This window comes from Oxyura jamaicensis, chromosome 3 (genome assembly GCF_011077185.1).
Source record: "Oxyura jamaicensis isolate SHBP4307 breed ruddy duck chromosome 3, BPBGC_Ojam_1.0, whole genome shotgun sequence".
NCBI classification, from domain to species: Eukaryota; Metazoa; Chordata; class Aves; order Anseriformes; family Anatidae; genus Oxyura; species Oxyura jamaicensis.
The window spans coordinates 48,242,089-48,265,195 of NC_048895.1; the positions used below are offsets into that span (position 1 = coordinate 48,242,089).

The 23,107-nt window shown below is 43.3% G+C and overlaps 1 protein-coding gene across 2 annotated transcripts in view; it reads right to left on the reverse strand.

Annotated features, from left to right (window-relative positions):
• The window catches only part of IGF2R (insulin like growth factor 2 receptor), a 52,659-nt gene extending 35,272 nt beyond the window's left edge, over positions 1–17,387 (reverse strand). For both annotated transcript variants that reach the window (XM_035320158.1, XM_035320157.1), the window contains exons 1-9: positions 17,188–17,387; positions 10,743–10,876; positions 6,886–7,010; positions 5,122–5,220; positions 4,583–4,715; positions 3,396–3,516; positions 2,464–2,578; positions 812–974; positions 459–639 (exon numbers count right to left, since the gene is read on the reverse strand). In XM_035320158.1, the coding sequence (XP_035176049.1) occupies positions 459–639; positions 812–974; positions 2,464–2,578; positions 3,396–3,516; positions 4,583–4,715; positions 5,122–5,220; positions 6,886–7,010; positions 10,743–10,876; positions 17,188–17,309 (1,193 nt within the window). In that variant the 5' untranslated portion in view covers positions 17,310–17,387. The remainder of the gene's footprint in view (positions 1–458; positions 640–811; positions 975–2,463; positions 2,579–3,395; positions 3,517–4,582; positions 4,716–5,121; positions 5,221–6,885; positions 7,011–10,742; positions 10,877–17,187) is intronic.
• Positions 17,388–23,107: the final 5,720 nt, after the last annotated feature.

Consider the following 23,107-nt stretch of genomic DNA (forward strand, 5'->3'; position numbering starts at 1 on the left):
CACACTAATTCCTGGACTCAAGTAATCTTGGATACGATTAACGCACGTTCTTGTGAATGAGGTTGAGATTGAGAGGACAGCTAAAACATCTAGCCCTCACGCCACACTGCATGCAAAACTTGAGAAGGGCAAGAGGCAGTACAGCAGTCTGCAGTTCTGACGAAGCTAGTGAGAGTTGCCTTCCTGTGTCGGCATTGGCCCCGACCAATCCCATCTGCTGCTGTTTGCTAATGCCATCTTGGCATACTGTTAATGTCTTCCTATACAACACCAAGCAAGAATGCTTGCATTTTGTATCTAATATTGCTTACAAGACAAATAAGGGTGTCAAAGTAGGAAACAAAGAACAATCATCATTCAGACAACTTAGCACAACTTGAAATATTTTATTTATATATATATATATATATATATATATATACACACACATATACACACACACACACACACACCCCTACCTTAGGGTCTGGTTCTCAAATCTTCCTGCCACTTTTTGCTGGTTGTTCAAAGATTTTACTTGGCAAGAAGAAGTGTATCCCGTGCTGTCCTTGCAGTTACCCGCACTGGTTTTCCCACATACATTCAAGTAATAGTAATACTCATCTTTGTCATCTTTGGCTAAATACGGTGTGACATAATCTGAATAAATAAAAAAAAGTGTTATAGCAGAACAGATATAAACAGAATCTACCAAAATCTACTTGTCATGTGTGACCCATATATCTAGATAGGATATTATTCCCAGTCTTCAAACATGGAAACAAAACTGATTAGTAGCACCACAGACTCAAAAGAAAAATAGTGACCTTACCTGGAAGTTGAGTAAGTGGTCTCAAGTCAATGGAGATATCATGCTGCTCATTAGTCAGAAGACAGCTCTTACTCTCCAGGTAATCCCTGTGACAGGCATACTCAGTAACCCACTCAATTTCATATCGGCAATTTGTTTTTGCTGTGAGTCTGGGACCTGCACTCTGATACAAAAATGATCAGAATTAAAATTACAAGTCTAGATATGTACTTGAGATGGAATCCATCAATTAATGGTGTCATATTCATTTCAGGTCAGTAATGAGCAGCTTCATCTGTAATAAATTGCTTATGATCTGCAAACACCATCTCTGGCTATTCATGTATTGAGAACTGAGTAAAACAGCTCTTACTGATTATGTGGCAAACTACTAGAAGTCTAAAGAGAGGTAAAGCATCAGCCATTAGCAGAGGATTAGAAGTAAAGTACATTAAAAAAAGCTCTTATTTTACATGTTGGCAAAAGAAGAGAATATGGAGGTCAAATTGCTGAGCACAGCTTGGATCGTGTTTGCCTCTGGGGATTCCTCAAAGAGGGGAACAGATCAAGTATTCTCTGAAGGCAAAGCAGCCTCTTAGCACTGGACATTTTAGCAACTTTAACTTCCCTCAGTCCAAATCAGGATAAGAGGCAGTAATTGACAGTTCTTTAGTTAACACTTTCATCAGATATTTTTTCCGTAGAGAAATATTTTTGTACCTCTTGAAGTGAAATGTTTAGAAGCTCATTGATTCACAGAACTAAAACAGGCAGATACTCAGGTAAATATCAGGAAGTCACAGGCACAGGTAACATTAGCAATACCATTCATACTATAGCATGAATAGTTATGCTGATGTATTACAAAGTGACAGTAGAGGACACCCTATGGTCTGCTTCTTCAGTCATGAGAATGATGTATGGTACCTATCTAGGTCATAAGAGGGACAAAACATTAAATCAAACTTAGCCTGACAAGAGTTCCTCCTTTGCCAGCCCACAATCAAAAACATTGCAATACGAAGCTGTAGAGCACTAGCAATTTCCACACTGGTCCAATTTAAGGAGTGCAGGTTGCTGAAATTACCTGGCATCACAAACAGTAATTACCGTACTGCATTGAAGTTGACTCAAACAGTGTCCTGCAAAAATCCATCTGCTGCTTAACAGTTCAGACTTTAAGGTTAAAGGAGTTCAGGAGTTCATTAGCCTGCTTAGCAGGTGACAAACTTTTGCCAAGAAGCAACACTTGCTTTTTTTTTTTTTCCCCCCTGAGGAAGGCCAGAACAAGAAACAAGTAACAGACAAAACTACAAGCATGCCCAAGCCTGACTGGTGAAAAAAACCTTCATCAGCCAAAGGAGAGTTCTGTGCCAAGGACGAACACTGTTCTAAGAGTCCCATTCAGACAAAGATGTTTAGCCTACAAAAGGATAACTAAATTCACCAAACTAACAGAAGAATATAACCCTGGGAAAAATTTATTCAAGTCCTTGTTTTATTTAAGAAGAGTTTTTGAATAGTATTTATTTTCAGTACGTCATACTCTTGACAAGCCACAAAACAGCAGAATTTTTCTGTTCCCTTCAGTTGTTAATAAAAGTGAAAGACAATGCACACAGAAGTTAGAAGACCGACCATTTAGCGCACACACACTAAAACAGCTAAGTTACCTGTTCTCCTCTCTTTGATGGGCAAAGAAAAGTGATTGTCACTGCTGGATTATGGCCTAGGCAGAAGTCTGGCTTTTCCTCATCATCATATAGTTTCTCATAAATCAGTACCAGCCTAGAAAGAGAAAACAAGAAACCAAAAATACACTTAAGACATGATGCACCGTGCAGAAGCATATTGCTGGAAGGACACCTCTCTTTTACAGAATACACCAAAGTAGTCCCACTCCTGGAAGTTACTTTTTATGTATGCCTTTATTTCTTTCATTTTACAGTTTACTAAGTAACTATGAAGACAGCCACGGAATCACAGAATCATTAAGGTTAGAAAAAAAATCCAAGATCATCTGGTCCAACCATCCTCCTACCAATGTCACCCACTAAACCATGTCCCTAAGCACCACATCCAACCTTTCCTTAAAGGCCCCCAGGGACGGTGACACCACTACTCCCTGGGCAGCCCATTCCAATGCCTGACCACTCTTTCTGAGAAGAAATGTCTCCTTCCTCATCTGGCTCCATTCTCAATTGAAAGTACTCCTGGGCAGTAGAGTGAGCCAAACAAAGCGAGTCAAAACAGAGCCAACATATTTACCTTTCAAGCCCTGAGACATTAGACAGATAGAATTAAAATTCATTCTTTTGCTTGGAGGCAGAGAACACTAATTACCCCAGCACTGAGAAATTTGCAATTCTGTAAAGAAGAGCCTCTGACAAGGAAGAATAAAGTTTGTTGTGTTATGGCAGTACAATGGGATGTCTGCAAAAAGATTCTACCCTTCCACTATTTGAAAAAAATCATCTCTGCCAATGCTTCAAAATTGAACTTGTGCTGATAGCAACACAAGTCTTCTAGAAGTTAATACGACTGCTTTATCTAGCCTAGATGACTGGGAAGCATTCACAGAAGTACCACCAGAAAAATGAAGTACCTGTCTTTGTCATGACGCTTCAGCTGTTCCTTTGGACGGCCGACATCATATGCATGACCTTCGTGTATCAAACAAGCCGCACTGCCAGCAGGGCAGTTACTGGCCTCTCCACCTGAGCTTCCTGTTAAAGAATATAGAAAACAAAAATCAATTTTTAAGCCCAGCTCTGCATGGAGTACTTTGTGATTTCACCTGTGGACTCACTATTCATTGCTTCACCCTTTTCTAAAAATAGCTTTAGAATGGGTAACAAAGAACGTGTAACTGGCAAACAAAACCTGAAGTACTTATGTACAAGGGGAAGCTCACGCTGTCCCATTTTTTCCTTGCTGAAATTAGTTTCTGGTAGCTAGTACAGCAGTTGGATATATATGTGGCTCAAGGATTTCTAGAATTATTTTAACTATTTCCCCCCCCCCCAGCAATGAAATAGTATCAAGGGACAAGTAACACCTACTGTCAGGAAAGGCATTTTTCCTCATTTGATTCTTATCTTATCCAAAGCTGTCAACAAAAAGCTTCAGACTTTTTTTTTTTTTTTTTAAGTTTTTAGTTTAGTTGTCCTCTAAACATGGGCACACAAAATATAACTGCACAGCTTCAAAAAGTCACTGCAGGTATAGAACTGAACTAGTAGTTTCAATAACATTCAAAGAAGTGATTTTGCTATTTTAATTCTTTATCTATACGGCTCCCAACTGACATCACAGTGATAACTATGCACCATTACTTATAAAAGCACCTAAACACTTTCAAATTCATTTTCAGATAGACTTGTAACAAAGCAACAGCCTGAATGGGAGCCCAAAGCAAGCAATAAATTCAGAGCACAAATGAATGTATTCAGAGTTTATTAACATTTATTAAAACATGTGCTATGAACTATCTTGGTCCTATCTGGCAGTAAACATAAACAGCTAAAAGACTAGATTGAGTGAAAGAGCTTAAGTAAACTTCTCTAACAGTCTTTGCCCTTTCAGAAGGCAAATATCTTCAAACAGCTCAATAGTTAGAGAACAAAATTTGGCTTCACAAAAAGCAGCCTTTGAATCATCAGAAATAGTTGAAACCATAGTGAAAATCCTAAACCACCAGTCTTCAGTCATGGGACAACCTCTACTGGGGCGCTAGAAAATCATACTGCTAGAAATTTATACTCAACAGACAATACAAGCTTGTGTCCACACCTAAGTCCCTGCAGATGTTTATAAACAAGGAATCATCATCATCAGAATCATCCACCAAGTAGTGTCCTGAAACTTTGATGAGAGGATTTAAGTCATGTTTCTTCAAATCTTCATCAAATACATAGCAAGGCACCTAAAAGAAAAAGAAAATACATACAATGCAGGCCAATGAAGTAGGGAGAAGTTAAAAAACAAGCATTTATAAAACCAATTCAATACATGGAAAAGGCTTTTACTTCTGGAAGCTCAAGTACTTTCAGACAGACTTAAAGCTAGACACATTGGATAAAAGAAGGCACCAGAACTTCATGTGTTCTGCTCCAGCTCTTACAGGAGTTTTACTATAAACCACACAGATCTCAAAGGGTTGAAGAACTACCAAAAATTCTCAGCTCCACCAGCGTCCAATAGCTGTTTTATGTCTGTGCAGAAGTCTGGCCTATGGAAGTTGTTGGAATTTGTTTGGGGTAGGAGGGTTGGAAGAGTAAGATCACCAGATCCGTAAAAAGAAACTTCTGTATGTATAGTACATAGATTACCTCTTTCACAGGTTTAAACAAGTCTTTCTTGCAAGCAACAAATGTCCTCCACTCAAAATAGTGCACACACTCTGTTGCTGTTACAAATTCAGGGGTACCCTATTTAAAGGAGAAAAGGTCATTTTAAGAACGAACTTCAGTTTTACTTTGTATCTACGGACAGAAATAAGTTAATTTAAGAGATTAAAAAAAGAATACAGAACATCAGACCAAAGTCATACAGTTTCTTAATAGCACATAAATAGCATGACTGTTGTTTGTGCCTTTTTTTTTAAGCAGATTTGTTGGTAAACTCAGGAAGATGCAGGGTGCCAAATCCTTCTCACTCTGTATATGCAAGCTCTCTAATTAACATATGAAAATCCTAATATGCAAAAATTGTATTACATCTTTTAGAAGCACTCTCTTGTGCCAACTGACATTGGCAGGAATACCAGGCACATCTAGTTACTAAAAATGAAAACACCAATGTGTGTGCATAAAGAGATGAACAGCAAGACAACGCATCATTTACCCTTTCCCTATCCCATAAAGAAGGATGATTAGCAAGTTCTTCAGGTATACAGAAAGGATACCTCTGAAGTCAGCTACTTATTTTTTTTATAGGCTCATGTCACACATTTGCATCTATTTCAGGACAAGGCTTCTACATAGTTGAGGGCTGGATGCTCAAATGAGTGCTTCTGCTTATAAAAGGAAAATGATATTTTTTCCACACTGTCTCTTCATCACCACAGCTCATCACTTTAGCCTATTTAAACAGATACCCTCCCCTGTTTAACCCTGCAAAAATAGCTGGAGACAAGTTGTTCCAGACACTATTACAAAATCTTTTTGCTGGGTCACATGAAAATAGGTGTTACAACTACACTAACTAGAAGAGGTTTGAAGGTGGTTATAGTCTGGTGATACAGCTAGAGTTGAGGAAGTGTTTTGAATTTTGTTTACAGAATCATCTGCTAAAACAGCACACAGGTAGCCTTTAAACCTCTGTGCTGCACTGGCACCTTGTTTGCATTGGCTACGCTTCCAAAAGAGGGTGCGCAATGCTGTAATCTGTGCCAACAGCAGCCCTGATACGTTTTTATCTCTGATACACAAACACAAATTGATCAGTCTGTACAGAATACCAAGCTGTGGTATCAGTTAAATATTTGGAAGGTGCAACTCCAAAAGCGCATGGATATGAACTGCATGCACACACTTTTCAGGTATCTCCATTCAAGCTTTAGGCAGATACCCACAAATAACTGCATTTTCAGAAGCCCAGGTAGATGTACAATCACTCTAATCTCAACTATGCACAGACAAAATCTGAAGTTTACTGATGTCAGCTTTGCTGACTGGCACAAGAGATCAGCCTTGTTCTTCAGTACTGTTTTATTAAACAGCCATTCTAGGTCCACAGCTCAGACACAGCCGTATTGAAACGATAGCTTTCAGTTACAGCACCCAGTTGACTGATTCTTCCTTATTATGCTATTAAAATACTACAGAAAAACATGAAGATACCACTGAAAACATTAAAGACCCAGAAGAGCCTGTGATCAGACCTAAACAGCAGATCTGCAATTATTTTCTAACTTGATTGAATTTTGAATGCCACTTTGGATCACGTCCTTAATGTGGTACTAAAATGTAACTGGCTCTTCCTTAAGCTAAGAAGCTTGTTAATTACTACATCCACTAGTACAGCAAGTCTCCCTGAAAAGCAAGTTAAAAGTACACGGTTTATCCATTGAAGAATAAGTGATTTAGACTTACCAGTGTTTTCCCACACAAGAAGTTAATGTTGCTTTGAATTTGGTGCTGACTGTCTTTCTGCGAGCACTTAGCTGTAGTGTTGAGTTCCAGAAGAGTTTTAGAAGCTTTTTGCAAATTTAGATCACCTAATGTTTGGAAAAAGAGAAGGGGGATTATAGTACTGTGCTTTCATGGAAGCTCAACATAAAGGCTCTAAGTTCAAGTACCGAGCAGCACAAGACATACCAGTCCACCTGAAAACAGTCTGAACAGAGCACAACTGAAGACTTCCCTTGCAGTTCTCGTGATCTAAAGTCCAGATCCAAGTTAAGACAGTATTTAATCTCTCTAATCACACGTCTACTTCCTCAAGGTTCTGTAAGCAAACACCATTACGAGCTAGCTTCAAGTACCACAACTCACTCCTTCCTCCCACCAGCTTCAATTTATCAGCTTCTCAGCCTGTCTTTTATACAGATTGTGTCAGAGTGTACTTAATGGGAACTCCATCAATGCCTGGGTGCATCTGCAGTACTGGCATTATCTTATGCTAAACCCAACAAAACCGCTACATCCCTGCACATCCTCCTACAGCTCTCATCCCCTTTAGCACAGCTTGTGTGCTGCAGGAAGGCTGGGGTCAGCAATACTTCACTGCACGTCCCTCTTTCTCCAACACCTGACAGGAAGGGAAAGGGTGAAGCACATTTCAAGCCATGATGAGCGCCAGCTCAAGCTTAGGAATGTTTCTGTTCAAACCCATTTGGTTAGCATTAAGCAAAGTCCTCCACGCTGCCCATTTTTACTAGGCAAATTTTAGTGCTGCAGTAAGTTTGGGCTGAACTGCAGAGAACACTATAAAATGCCAGTATTGACTGGCTTCCCTCCTTATATTTTTTTTGATATCTGCACTAAAGTTAAATCTCTTATCACTGCAGATAGCAGCTTTGCGTCTAGGTCACACGTGTGCCCAGCCACATTTCCCTGCCTGTTAACTCCTCAATCAGGGCAGAAAAAACTACACTGCACCCAATATGGGGTAATACAGTTCTGAGAGCAAAAGCAGCAGAAGTAAATGAACTAGGCAGGAAGAGGGTACAAGAAGCTCAAAAACATACTCTAGGCAATGTTCTGCAGCAATACCTTTCTAACCACTGATACCAGTTGCCAGGGCTTTCCCTAATAATATACATTCTTTGGCATCTTTCCATCAGGTTTCCCAGCACTGTTCTTCAGTCCTGTCCCGCACATTAACTGCTTTGAACTGTAGCAGGAGGAAGCTGCCATAGCCACCAAGCTGGCAGGTAAAGCTGAAACGGTGACAGGCAGAACATGACCTTGACAGCTCGCCCTAAGTAGTGCAAGGACTGTGCATGGGTGCTGTACATGTTCACATGACGCTAACTCTGTTACAGGAAGCCACATTAAGATGCTAAAACCTAAGCAGCCATTCACTGCACCCCTCTGTATATCCAGAATTCAATAACCACCTGCCTTCTCAAGGGAAGCTAAGATTGGCGACTTGTCAGCCCAGAAGAAGGGCAGCATAGACTGAACCTGCACATACACATGTGCATGGGAATTTGTGCCAGGCTGAGAACCTGTCACAGTGATGCATGTTACCACCACTCAGTTCAGTGCCAGCTTTCAGACACCTGGAGGCTGTCTGAGATTCCTGCCTTTCATATTTCTTGACATTTACTAAAACATGGTCTTCAGGTTAAGACAACGAGCACTGATGCTGACAAGAGTGTCACGCAGCCCTCTTAAACATAAGAGATGCATACCACTCTGAGAACAGGATTTCTACTCATCACATCATTGCTTAGAAGATGCTGTCACAGTGTCTTCTCTTCTTCACTTAGAAGAGATTTAGTAGGAAGGAAGCCAGTGTAACTTTCTAGTCAAAAGAGGTGCGTATAGTAACAATATGCACAAGTTATTAAAAACTCTGTATAAACATGTACAGTTTCAAGCCTCAGTTTAGCCAAAAACTTACAGCAGCAGCCTTTGATGACCTAACTTAGCCCTCTGTAAGCATTAGCTTTCTCTCGGTTCTGAGAGCACATTAATTACATTGTTCACAAGGCCTCGTTGGTCAACTAGAGCTTCCTCAGTTAAAGCAATGTTCAAGAAAAAAAAAAAACAAGCAAAGCCAGTACATCATGTTTAACCCAGGACAGTATGCATGCTCCCTCTCCTCTCTCATGCGTGTTTAAAGCTATTTTAGGAACTTGCTAAGATCTTAGAAAGAAACCCTTCAGTAGCACACTGCAAGCAGGGTTGAGAGTAGTCTTATAAGCCACCCCCTCACACTGTCAGCTTCCCGTGAATGTCCTTCCAGAGTACCAGTTCTGCAGCAACCTTCCCCTACAAGCTCTCTCTCCAGTCACACTTCTTCATGACTTTAGAGATGCATTCTCTCAAAGTAACACTGCAAGCCAGCTACTACAGGCCAGAATTAGTATCAGATAAACTTCATTTTACATGGTTGTACTAGACCAGTATTAATGGCACTATCCACAACACTTTTTACGCATTAATTCCTTCATCTTTTAGGCTGCTTGTAAGGGGAAAGGCAATAAGGGAAGATATCTGATCGCTCACCCAAGAAAAAGGGGGCATTTAGGTGGTAGCTTTCATTTTGTGTCCAGTCCTTCTATTGCAGCTGAAAAAGGAATGTTTCACCACTCGGGTTAACACAGTTACAGCAATATTTCTGCTTTTAATTGTAACAGCAGTCCAACTAAGTTGAACACAAGTCACTAGGTATCACACCAAATTAAAAAGGTATGGTGTCATTTCCATCCCCTGACATTCAAGAATTACGCATTCTGCCTACACCCTGAAAATTGCTAAGGTCAATCAATAAAGCTGAAAAGCATTTTCTAGGAGAGGCCTCTGGGATCTCAACACAACACTGGATGTCCCACTGACACAGTTAACCCAGGCCACAGGGCTTCCCTCGCACAGTTTGATTACAGTCACAGATTATACAGGTCCTGCCCTCACCAAAGTTGAGTTGGACAAACACAGCCAAATTCTGATCTGCAGCAACTAAGAGTCAATATGAAAATATACTAGCCTTCAGAAAGCTAGCATATCATTCCGTTTTAAGTAGCAGTCAACTATGAGAAAACCTCTTTACTGTATGCTATTGTTTCAGTTGTTGAGGTAAAGAAGGAACCACAAAAGTGAAAAGCATCCATGCAAATCAGTACTCAAGTACAGTTTAGACCACGAGCTGCTTCCAACCAAAGAAAACATGCAAAGCATGTGGCCAGGAATATACCAGTTTCATACTTAGATCAGCCCCCTCAAGTCCACCACTCCTTAGGATATCAAGGATGCCTCAGAACTACTGAAGCAGCCACCAGATTTGACACATCAAACTGAAAACAAGATTGTGCATAATTAACTTCCTTTGTGTAACAACTTAAAGATATCCCAGAAGCTAAGCAGTACAAGACTGTGTTACAGAGTGTCACCTAGCCCTGGTGAAAGAGTTAACATCAGGCTAGGCTGTGGTATAGTTTAAATCTCTAACTCAAGCTTTTCCTATGTCTGGTATCAAGCTTCAAATGAGGATGCACACTGGATAGGATACATCCTGCCACAGGTAGACACACTTGTTTCTACTTGGGATAGTGCTGCATAGTTTCTTGGTGCAGATTATTGTTAACTAGATGAGGAGACAAATTTCACTGTCCTGTCAAGTAATCATCTGAAATCACATTTTCTCAAATTTACAACAGAATGAAGTGCTAAACTGTTCTAAGAAAAATCTTTGCTAATACAAAGAAGTTTGGAGAAAAATAGTTATGAGACTGTCCATTAACATGACTCTGGACTACTTGGAAAGACACTTGTTTACTTACCTACTGATGTATAATTCTGCTTATTGATGTCATATGCACAGACCGCACTTGTCCTTCCACACTCTTCAACACCAAAACAGAGGTTTATTTTATAAAGTACATGTCTGTCTGCATCAATTGCTTCCCATGTGTAACTGAAAAGAAAAAAGCACCTCGGTTAGTATCTACATTGTCTGTGCTGCCATCCTCTAGACACCAGTCCCTGAAACAACCAAGTTGCAAAGTTAGGCACACCAAGTTTCTTGATTGTGTTCTGTATCAGAAATAGTGGTTACTGTGTCAGGGCCAAGAACAAAACAGATTCAGCTACTAGAGAAGCATCCATTTCCCCCATTTCTTGCAGTACCCAACCAACCACCCTCCCTCAAATCCCTGACAAGGGTACTCTGAACAGGTACATCACAGGTGGTAAACCTTACTCCTTGAGAGCCTGACCAATTTGTCAAATACCGTAGGCCAGCTGCACACCACTACCATTCTGCAATACCCAACAACAGCATAAAATTCACAACTGTAAGCGGACTGGAGTAGCAGGGCATCTCCTGAACACCAGCAGCAAATCCATCTGGCTTCAAGTGAAAATTTGGGTCTGAGATTATTACAGCATTCAGGCAAAGATGCAAACAATGCTTCCTTGGACCTAGCTGCAACTCTATGCATTTTTATATACAACTCAGTATGCCAGGGACAATTTCTGAAGGATAATGTCAGAAACTGAAAAGCAAGCAGAACTATCCATGAGGGACAAAAAAGGTTCGTGACAGCTAGCTACAGCCATATCAGAAAACCAGCTGAGCAAAATCTGATAAAGGAGCATGAAGCTCTAGATAACACAATGGGGAATAAATCAGAGCAAGAAAGCAAAACAAACAAAAAAAAATCATACTGCATTTCTGAGGCTGAATAAGGCCTAGTTTCCCTCATCAGAAGCACTGAGATGACGGTGCGGATGTGATGAGCTACATGACACTGCATTGCTCACTTTGGAGCCATGCCCGGGTCAGCTGGTTTTGGTCAGGAGCTCTCCAGACAGGCTGGCCTACTAGCAGGGAGCACTGTCCAAGCTCTGTTAAAGAGGCCCAGCTCAATAAACATTCACCATTGGCTTGGCTCTGAGCTCTTCTAGCTCTGGCAGGAGCGCACATCCTCTGGATTAAACTGATTTCTGCAATGATTCCCTAGCTTTCCCTCCATCTGAAACTGCAACTTCAGTAGGATTTCATGCAGACCCGGGACATCAGAAAACCAAAGACAACACAGCAACTTACTAGGTATTCCTGATATTTACAATTCACCTAAGGTTTAATGAATCTGACCCAAAAAAGCATTTGCCTTCATCTACAGATTAGTACCAAGTCTGTCAAGGAAGCTCAGCTCCCCACTCCCAGCTATCGAGAGAAGTCAACCAGAAGCTTCACCCCCCAGGTTCAGCTGCCTCCATCTCGACTTGCAGGTGCTACATCACTTGGCACTGCCATACCCCAGGCCCCCCAGGAGGAGAACCCAGTCTTGTTCCACTTCAGAATCCCAATTCTTAGGTAAGGATGGGGCAACAGCAGCTCAGCTCCTGTATTCTAGTTTTTGAAACCTCTAAGAGCTCCTCTGAAACCCAGTGAATCTCATCTCTAATCGAAGAGCCAGCAGTAAAATACCATGCAATTTTCCATTTAATTGCTGAGTACAGGGCTCTTGGCTTCCTTGTGCTACAGCAGCCTGAATTTCAATCTGCTAGTGGTGGGAACAAGTGGGGGACAAATACAAGAGCTCCCTCTGCAAACTGAAGAACATCTTATTACAGAAAGAGAAAGCTCAGAAAAACCCCAACATACCAGCTACTGAGTCATTCCTGAAACACTAGTGAAACTATTTTTTAATCAGATCAAGGATCTGATTCAAGAATCATGTCTCAGTCCTAAACAAATACTTGCCATTGTTCTTTCCTCCCAGGTACAGAGCTGACATTTTACAATCATAATGATTAGTCCAGAAATGCAAGAAAGTGGCTCAGAAGTGGACAATCTCTGTGCATGAAAACAATGCCAATTAAGTTACAGCAGAGAAAAACCAGGAAGGGAAGAAAGCCTGATAAGGCAATCACACAGAATAAGTTGGAAGAACCTGACTTCAAGGGCTCTGAAAACAGAAATTAAAACTAAAGTCATTTTCTCTCCAGCAGAAAATGTGTTTCAATCAAAACACAACTTTAAAAGGAAGCCCTGGAAAGTTAACATTCAGCTGAAAAACTCCCAAAGGTTCCAGTGCTCTTTTTGACTTGTTTCAGCAGATTGCAAGAGAGGCAAAGAATTTTTTTATTTATTTTTTTTTTAATCAAGCTGGAGTGTTCTTCAACACCCATATAGAATTTGGAAACTAAAACTTGTTTGTGAACTGAACAAGAATCCAAGTCCTTCGTACAACAGGATTATCATTATATTAGAGATTAGTTTCTTGCTTTCCCAGTTCCTTGTTATGAAACAAAGGACATCAACACCTTTAAGTCCGCTCACTCACGTGCCAGAAGCAGAACAGAAACAAGATGAGAACGCTTACAGAACAGTAACAAAACAGCCACTGAAGTCAGTCTCTCTCTGGCCTTTCACAGACCCCTAAACAAGGAAGTCCGAGGAATTTTTCTAAACAATCCAGGACAGGTAAACATGGGATTTCTTGGTTCATCGTGTTCCAAACCACACCAATGGCACACAAAAACGAAAGCCTACCTCCCTGGTTTCAGAGCACAGTTACTTTCAGGGAAGCCGAAGGGACTTTTCTTTGAAAGAACACACCAGAGCTTAACAACAGGTTGGATGTAGTCTATGCAGCTGTTCTCACCTAAGAGCTGCAAAATGCACATCCACAGCGAAAGAATTATTTATTTCGCAAGTAAAGCTCCTGACATTAAATAAATGCCCAGGGACAGGACCTCACTGCAACCCCATGGCATGTGCTCTACTTTCCAATGCTTACAAACCGATCTCTGCCATCAGGGAAACGGTCTGCAATCACTGCCATCCCGGCTGCAGCTGAGCCACGTGAACTGCCTTCCTCCAGCTGCTCAGCAGGCACCTCCTGCCAGCAGTTATTCATCCCACCTGGTCCCTTACCTGGTCCAGCCAAGGTCATCCAGCTAGCAAAGAGCTGCCATCTGAACTGCTTAGGATATTCCAAATTTGTTCTAAAGGAGCTGTTACAACAGCAGCTCTAACAAGCAATAGACTTGGTTATAGGGGTGGAGGGTACACAAGCATTAACCTCGCTGCCTGCTCTGGGCTGCAACTAGCGCCAAAGAAGCAAGCACAGCCTAAGGAGAAAAAATATCATCATTTCCAAAACACCACATCCAGACAGGCTGCAAACTTGGCTTGTGCTCTGCCACAAGAAGAGGCAGAAAAGCCTCCAGTGCCACCACCCCATGAGGCGTCCCCAGCTCCTGCAGACCCCACATGAGAGGAGCAAAGCTGCACACTCATGCCTCACATCACCCAGGCAGCCACTTCTGGTGCCGTTCAAGAGCTGGGACTGAAGGTGGTTCAGAAGTATCCGCCTTGACAGAAGTTGTGAAATAGCTACTTCTGCTGAAATTACACAACAGCACCTGCTTCCAGATAGCCCACAGTTGGTTTTATCTCACAGTTACAGGCCTGTAACAGATCCACCTCCACCTTTCAGAGGAAGTTCCCCTCTTCTTTTCCTTCCCCTTCCCTGTTGCTTATTTCCAACCTCTGCTTGCAACACAAGCTGGATCCAAGAACTGCTCTGCCTCTGAATTACCTCAGCACAAACAACAGGTGCATGCTCAAGTGCACAGAGAGGAGAGGAGCCAACCCCAGGCCCGGCTCACTGAAGCAACTGTCTGGGCACAGGAGGCAGCAGCAGCAGGCAGGGAGGATCCCCTGCTGGAGGCAGCACCAATCCAGGCCATGGCTGACAGCAGTTGTGCAAGCAGTGTCCAAACACATACTTGGATTAGACTTGCCCGCAGGTCAGTCTTTCCAGCTACCTAGCTTTATGTCCTTGCTTCAGTGTCTTAAAGAAAGTTAAAATATTCCTAGCAAATCCTAAGTTTGATAAAGTGCTTTGCATTTTTTGACAAAGCAAAGAAGCAAAAAAGTAGCATGAAAAGGGATAGGAGCATCAGTGAGCTTAGTTTGCCTTGTGAATGAGCAGCTCTGGTGTTGAAATCAACAGCTTGCAGAAAGAAGGCTAGCAGCTCGCACAGCGCATGCACCAGCTAACTCAAACCACAAGCCGCTTTGGGGTTTGAATGGTAGCGAACCACCTCAAATGCAATGAAGCACAAGACAGCTACCACCACCATTTTCATAACCACACTCAGTTTCCTGGTTCTCAAACCCCATGAGATGACTGCTAGGAAGGAACACCCTCTGCCCCAATCGCTACAAAGCATGGCTAGAAAAAGGCAGGCACTGCTCTCGAGGGAGGTGCTGCCAGCTCCCTTTGTTGAAGGGGCATGACAGCCGGACCGCTCAGCACACAGGTGAGTAACCTACAACAATGGGATTGGAAAGCTGATCCCTAAGTCACTATGCATCCATAAAGTCTTGTGCCCAACACCTCCTCAGTATGAAAACATTGCAGAGGTGAGACTGAAACCAGAAAGCTTCTGTGAGCAGGTTCAACCAGCACGATCACAAGCTCACAGCCTTGGGAACAGTTTCCAGGATGATGATTTGCACTCAGCTTAGACGCAGAACTTCCCACAGAAATCACTATCAGATGTGGCTAACATTTTAGCATAAACATGCACAGAGCAAGTTTGTGTATCAAAGGAAGTTCTCCCTAGAGGAAAACCAGAGCTTGAATGGCACAACATTCAAACCTGCTACTATGCTTCAAGAGCTGAGAGAACACTTGCCGTGTATCCCTACTCATGCTTAGCTCCGCTCTAGTTTACCTGTCACCTTTTCCAATCATCACACATGGCACATGTCTCCAGGCAAGTTCTCTGACAGGCACATCATGCGTAATAGCCTTACGGTTACACCACATGCTCTTCAGCTTTCGATCCTTGCATGCACTTTGACATTTCACCTTCTGCGATGCAGTCTAAACCACATCTACTACATCGCATCACAGAATGTGTGAGAGAAGGAAAAGCAATACGAAGCTCAAGCATGCAAGAGCTATAGGAAGCTTATGTGCTGAGATGTCACATTTAAGCCATTGCAACGGCAACTTCCCAGGCATACCATGGACATATGCAAATAAGTCCAGTAACGAGTTATTTATGACTTCTCCCATTTAAATGTGTCAAAGCACTTAACAGAGCTGAGCAAGGTCACCTTCAGGTCATCTCCCTGTGCCCAGGGCATGCCTCTTCTCTGAGGCTAAGCCAAATGCTAAAATTAAGGCTTCCAGCAGCACAAGAGCACACTGTGGTTTCAGGACAGATGCTGAAAGGAGTAAACAGACTGCTCTGTTCATTCTCACTAGTAGCTTCGTATATCCAACCAGGTCCTCTGTATTCTTTTGCAGGTGTTCATATTGCAGCAATCCTAGAGGCGCCTCAGCACAGAAGATAAACACAGCTAATTGCAAGTCACATGGCCACACAGCCAGCTTTAGGAGCACACGAGAACAATAGAAAAAGCATGACGAAACCAGGCACTGCAAGCCACGACATTTCACAAAGTTTCAGAAAAGTAAAGCTGGTCTTCTTTCCCCAGACTGCCCAAGCATACCTGTAGTAAGGCTACAAGAAGCGAGCAAAGAAAGCCAAAGTTTAAGCAGCCTCGTGCTCCTGTTCCTGCAGACAGAAGAAGTTCTGATATCTTTCTTCCCCACTGCAAGTGGGCCTTCCTCATCTGGGCACCACTCCGCTCTTATTTATTTAGAAGTGGAATGGCACCTGCCCTTACCCCAGCATTTTCCTTCCTTGTCTGGCTTTTGGCATTTGCACAGCAGAGTAAGGCTACAGCAGCCTCACCAGCCCTATAAAAGCCACATAGAAGCGAGCGCACACGAAAACAGCTCTCGTAAAACACATCCACGCCTTGCCTAAGGCGCTGCAAAGACGGGTCGTTCCGAGATTTGTCCCCACACTGTATCTGTCGGACGAGATGCTAGCTAGGAGCCCCGCTCACCCAGCCGCCTCTCCCCCCACCTGCTGGCTTTTCCGCAGCCGTGCCCGAGCCGGCACTGCTCTCCACGGGCCCTGAGGAGCCTGCAGCCTGGCAGGGCTAAACTACCCCGCAGAAGCCCTTCACACTCCTCTCCGTCCCACCCCGGCACCACGGCACGGGCCGGTTCCGGGGGCAGGCCCCCTTAACAACACGAAACCCGCCGACTACGCCACCCGTCCTCCCGCGAGCGGGCGGCAGGCCCGTGCCCAACCGCCCCGATCCCGCCGCAGGCCGAGCTCCGCCTTACGCCGCCTGACGGGGCCGGGACACACACACACCGGCGGCGCCCCCCCGCCGCCCACCTGCACAGGTCCCGGTAGGCCTCGCCGAGCACCGGAGGGGTCCCACCGCCGCGCCCCCTCGCCCCCGGCGGCAGCGGCAGGAGGAGGCCGAGGAGCAGCAGGGCGAGGCCGGGCAGCGCCATGGGCTCCGCTCCGCTCCCTCCGAGCCCTGCCGACGCGGCGGCCCCGGCACGTCAGGCGGCGCCTCACGTGACCGCCGCCCGCACGTGACGGCGGCGGGAGGGGCGTGCGCCACGTGACGCGCGCCCGGCCCGGCCCGGCCCGGCCCGGCTCGGCCCGGCCGCGGAGGGGGGCGGAGCTCCGCCACGCCCCGCCCCCTCCGGCCGTCGTAACGGCTGAGGCGGCCGTTAGGGGCAGCGGCCGGTGGGGGAAATGGTCGGTATCGGCTGCCGCCCAGGCGCTGAGTGGGAAGGCTAGCCGGGCTGCAGGCTGGCTGGCTGGCTGGCTGGCTGGCTGGCTGGCTGGCTGGGTGGCTGGCTGGCTGGCTTCCCCGCGGTGGGGGAGGCTTGCACAAGGCGGCTCCTCACCGCGGGGAAGTCCCCAGGGCCCCCGAGGTTGCTGAGGTGGGCCCAGGGCTCCTGCGGTGGGTGAGCTGGCAGCTTCTGGCTGCGTGCTTAGGGCTCAAAAGGAGGGCTTACCTCTTAGTTCTTAGGAAACTGCGGTTGAGGAGGAAAGCGCCTTTGAGAGGGGGATGAGGCGTAAATAGGAAGAAGAAAAGAAAAATAAAAATTAGACTCTTCAAATACCTGTCTTACCAGTCTAAATAAATTTTGTTTGCTGATCATGAATGCTATCCAAAAGTCATTTGCACAAAGAAATGCTAAAGGCCTAGTACTGGAATACTTAACTATTTTTGTTGTCCTGTCCCCATCGTCCAAATGAACAAGACAACATTAAAGATCTGCCTCTGTGGCAGACCAGATTCCAAGCTGCCATGATCTGATCCTCGCCCCTCCTTTCCCCCAGTTTCACATTTATCTTCCCTCCTTCCCAGCAGCATCAGGTGTGCCATAGGGCAGCCAGCAGGCTCAAGATGCTGGCCTGGGTGAGACCCAGCGTACCCTTTGGGCTGCTCCGGGTTAGTTTTCAGCCCTGCCACTGCCCAAGTCGTCACACTGGATGGGCACAAACACCGACAGCAAAGGAAGCCTGAGGAAGGCATGGCTGGCGCTGCAGGGGAGGTACACCAGCTTCAGCTTTTTGAGCTGCAGAGAAATGCCACCCTAGCCGAGAGCGAGTCAGAAGTTACAGCTCAGCTCTAGCCCACAGCTCACCGCTGCCATGCGTGGCCTCAGCCCCAGGTCCCCTCCTCTCTGCTGGCACAAGGTGGTTCAACGCTATTCAGCTCAGAAGTTCAGTCCAACAGAATAATAACCTGCGGGAAAAATAAATAAACAAACACAAACATAATAGTTTTCTGCCAGCTCAGCAATAGTAGCAGCTTAGAGAAAGGATGAATCCTGTACGAGGGCAAACAAGCAAGAGGAGAGAGGAGAAAGAGGAGGAGGGATGAATGAAAAGGATTGGCTAAGTGCCATTATCCATTCCAATTTTGTATCACCGTATGACGGATCCCTGCCAACCCATGAAGTTTTGTTTTAGCCTTCAATGGATTCCTTAAAGATACAAATCTGTTTACCCAAGAATCCCAGTTGTCTGGTTTTGAAATTCTAGCCTACATAGTTCAAGGACAAGCCTAACAGCGTGTCCTCAAAGGCTCAGGAGAAAAAAAAAAAAAAAAAAAAAAAAAAAAAAAAAAAAGTAGACAAAAAGGAATACTGAGTCTATTATTTCAGTGATTTTTTTTTTTTTAATTTCATTGCTCTGCTAGCTGTACCGACATCACCCACTCTATACAGAGCAAATCCATTAGACTTACCAGTAAACTCTGTCTCTTTTCTAAGTTGAATTAAAACTGTATTAACCACGAAGTTCACTGAAGACAGTGCTAATCAAGCTTTATTCCTGAAATGATCTTTTTGTATGTTTAAACATGAGAGTGACTCCACTGAAGACAATGTGACTACTCACCTTGCTGACATTAGGAACGTGAATAAAGGTCTGCAGTGTTGGGGCCCATGAACAGTTCGTGTCAGTTATCTGATAAGAGCTAGTTCTAAGTTGTTTGCTGATAAAGGAAAGAAGAAGGTTACAAGCAAGTTGCATTCTTCATTCTGCATACTGCTTTGTATGCGCTGACCCCTATATTTGCACAAAGCTCGGAGATTTCAGAGCAGTGTCTTTGCATGCAGAGAAAAGCATGTGAAAAGCTACGCAGCATGGAGGTAAGAAGTTGAAAAGGCAGAAGAAAGTCCCAGTTCTTCCTTTTTTTTTCTCCAAAGAAAAAAAAAAAAAAAAAAAAAAGAACCATACTAGTACATATGCATCCATCAACCCCTAGCTAGAAAGGGAAAAAAAAATGTTCTCTAATTTGCAGTACTAATACATATACATTCATCAACCTCAACCTAGTAATGAATCGAAGTTGCCACACAGCAAGGGTGGCTGTGGAGCTGCATAAACACTGAAATATACATTGTAAATACAAATTTATACAAAACTCTTTAAAATAAATTTTAAGAGTAAAAGATTATTCAGGGGTGAGAAATCTCACATGCAGATTCTAAGCCTGCAACCTTTTCCATTTTCTATATATTTTCCTTAACTTTTATAGTCCAGGGATTCCAGCAGTTCTCAAGATCTATGGAATTTCTCCCATGCTTAAAGCTAAGTGCGTACAGAAGCATTTGCGGGAGCTGTGTGTCAGTCATTTATATACCCTAAACTATGTTTTGCCAATACAGCATGGCAGGACTGTTTCATTCTGAATAACTTTTGTAAATAACAATTTAAATATTTACCAGCCATGTTTAATGACGTTGGCATCTCAGCTAGTTGGGTGCTCTGGGGCAGTGTTAAAATATTCTGGAATGTAATCTCATAATCTTACCTTTTCCTCGGGAGTGGCTCAGCATGATGACTGATAGTTAAGTTGCAGTATATCCCAAAGATCGGAAACTCTTACAGAAACTTTGTAGTTGCGGATGATTTTCAGTAGGCAGGGTTTAATGAATCAGAGATGAATAAACAGGTACTCTAGGATTCTTCCTTGCATCTTGCCTGGTCTCAGATGTTGGAGTCATTTCACATTCTCCTGATTCACACTCTTGCATCATGTGGCCAGTATCGGCTGCGAGGAACAGGCTGTCTCAGAGGCAGCTTGCTTCTACTCCTATCGTCTCAGTTCCCCTTAAGACTTGTATCTGATCTCTACGTCTTTTCAGTTAGAAGGAACAAAAACTCTTTGAGAATCCAGAGCTGTTTTTACTTTTGATTCTGGGAAGTTCTTTCTCCAGTGAGATTTGGACAGTTTATTTCCAGCAGTCTGAATAATAAAATAATTATTTTTATACTTTGTTAAAACTATTCCTAAGACTCCTGCACAGAGCAATGCTGTTCTACAGAAAGCACAGTGGCACTGCTCATCTCTTTTTTTCCATTTCTCTTGCTCTCTACACCTAAACTTTTGTCTTTCTAATGTTATACCCACTGTCAATATGTCCTTGCTCTATTTTGCTTCTCACTAGATCTTTCACTGCCCATCAAATTCTTTCTACTCCTTTTCCTTCCTTTTCTGTTCTGCTTCTGCTCTTCTCTGGTCCTTTCTCTTTAGTATTTTCCAAAGACAAGCCCTTGATGAGAGTTTCCCTCTAATTTGTTATGATGAGTTAGCCTCCTTTATAGCATTTCAAATAAGATTGCTTGAGAGAAGGAAAACAGCATTTGATGACCTTGTTTTGCAGACATAGGTTTAGGCTTCCCAATGAAGTTACAGAGATAATTAATGACATTTCCTAATCTAGCTGATATTGTTCAATGAAACTGTGAAAGAATATCAACTTTGGTCTAAACACGTTGACTTTATCTAAAATCTTTGTTGTGCTGGGAAAGTTCTTACATGGTGTACTCAGCGTGAGCTCTGTTTTGTACTGCGCCTTGGAAGACAGCCCGTCAGGGCCATTCTTGAGTCACTGCCTGAGCAAGTCTGCATCAGCACTTCTGTATTCCTCCATCTCTTTTCTTCACATCCTTGGTCTAGCTTCTGAGGACTATGGCTCTTGACAGTGCTTGGGTCAGAACTTGGTATTTCTTAATGACAAAGGATCTGAATTATCAGCTAGGGCCTAGGTTACTCAGGGGACTTGCACCAAGTAGGGCAAGAACTGTAAAATACAAACCACTTCACCAGAGTTAACCGATGGTACTTTCCTTCACTGGTAGTCAAAGTAATTTCACTCACTCGAGTCTTAGATATCAAAGGAGCATGATATGATTTCTCTGCTAATTCTCTTCCATTTGGAGCATCTACAAGAAAACTAACATCAATGATTTAACCTCAAAGCACCTTACAAAAGCAATAAATGCAGAGTGAAAGACTGCTCAGTGTTTTATACATTATTGCCCAGCCCAGTGATTTAACTTCAGGGCACTTTGACATGAGTGGAGCCCTTCACACTTTGGCCTATTCTTCTCCCACAGGCTTTGGTCTCTGTGGTCTCTTGTGGACAGTCGTGTTGGAGCTAACCACCACCTTTGGTTCTGTGACCTGTGCCAGTACCAGACAGGCGTGCAGCACTCCTCTGCTCTTGCTGAACTCACTCTGTTCTCAGAGCACAGTCTTGCAGATGAGCAGATATAAATGTGGCAGTAGCAAACAGCCTCCACTTTCAAGGTAGTCTCGGGGAAGAAAAACATCCCCACGTGCATTTGCTATTTCAGAATTATTTTCCTCTATGTCCCTTCTGACTTAGATTTCTCAGCAATCTCCGCGACTCGTCCTTTTCCTACCGGTTGTCATTAATCATGCACTCCGAATATATCACCATCCCTTTTCAAACGTGATCATTTATCATGTTCTGCTCTCCAGTGACATGATTTTTCCATGCACTTTTTTCACTTCTGGAGATGAACCTCTTTCCTGCATGTGGAACCTCATCTATAATATATTTTTCTCCATGTAAGTTGCAGCTCAGCACAGAAAGATGTGATAATGGAAAAAGGTGACCTGCTCCCTCATCTGCAGTAGCTGGAAATCGCATCTGACATGCCTGAAACCAGTTGTGATTCCTCTGCTATGAGCAATGTTAGCCAGTAGGTTTATAAAGACCACTTGCCGTGGCAAAACCTACAGGTATCTGTTTTGGAGCTGAAGTGAATAAATGAAGCTTCTTACACCTGGAAGACATACTACCCCATGGTGTTGTATTTTTGTCCTGAGACAGTGACGGAGATAATAAGCAACTTTTCTTTCTCTAATTCAGGAGCTATTTCACGTAATTCATTTGTACTATGTATGACAATAAGCTGTCATCTGCTCCATCTTGATTGTCACGAGGTAGCTGATAAATTTCTTTTTTCTTCATTTTTCCTGGCCCTGTGTGGTGTGACTTTTTTTACTTGTAATTGAAGGATGCTGAAATGAAAATGCCACCTCCATCAAAACACTCAAGAATTAACAGATTTCATACACAGCAGGGAAACAACGGAATCAATTTTTTTTAAAGGATGACAGCTCAACCTAAATTTTCTTTCTTCATGTTCCTCTCAGGGGAAAGAAGCAAGACATTGCTTGCATAATGTGCTATTTGTGGAGGACTAAAATATGTGGTATAATTTATTCAGTTGATTTTTCTTCACCCTGTCTTGCTAGCACATATTTGTATATTATGCCCATATATACAAGTTCATTTTCATAGCCACATTCATAAATATGCCCATGCCTATATTAAATGTCTTACAGACGTGCATTTTATTTCCTTTATATTTGTACATAAAATATTTTAAGGCATCTGAAACAGAAGAATAAGAAATAAGCTTGCATGTAAACTCATTTAGAAGAAAAGCACCATTCCATTGTTTA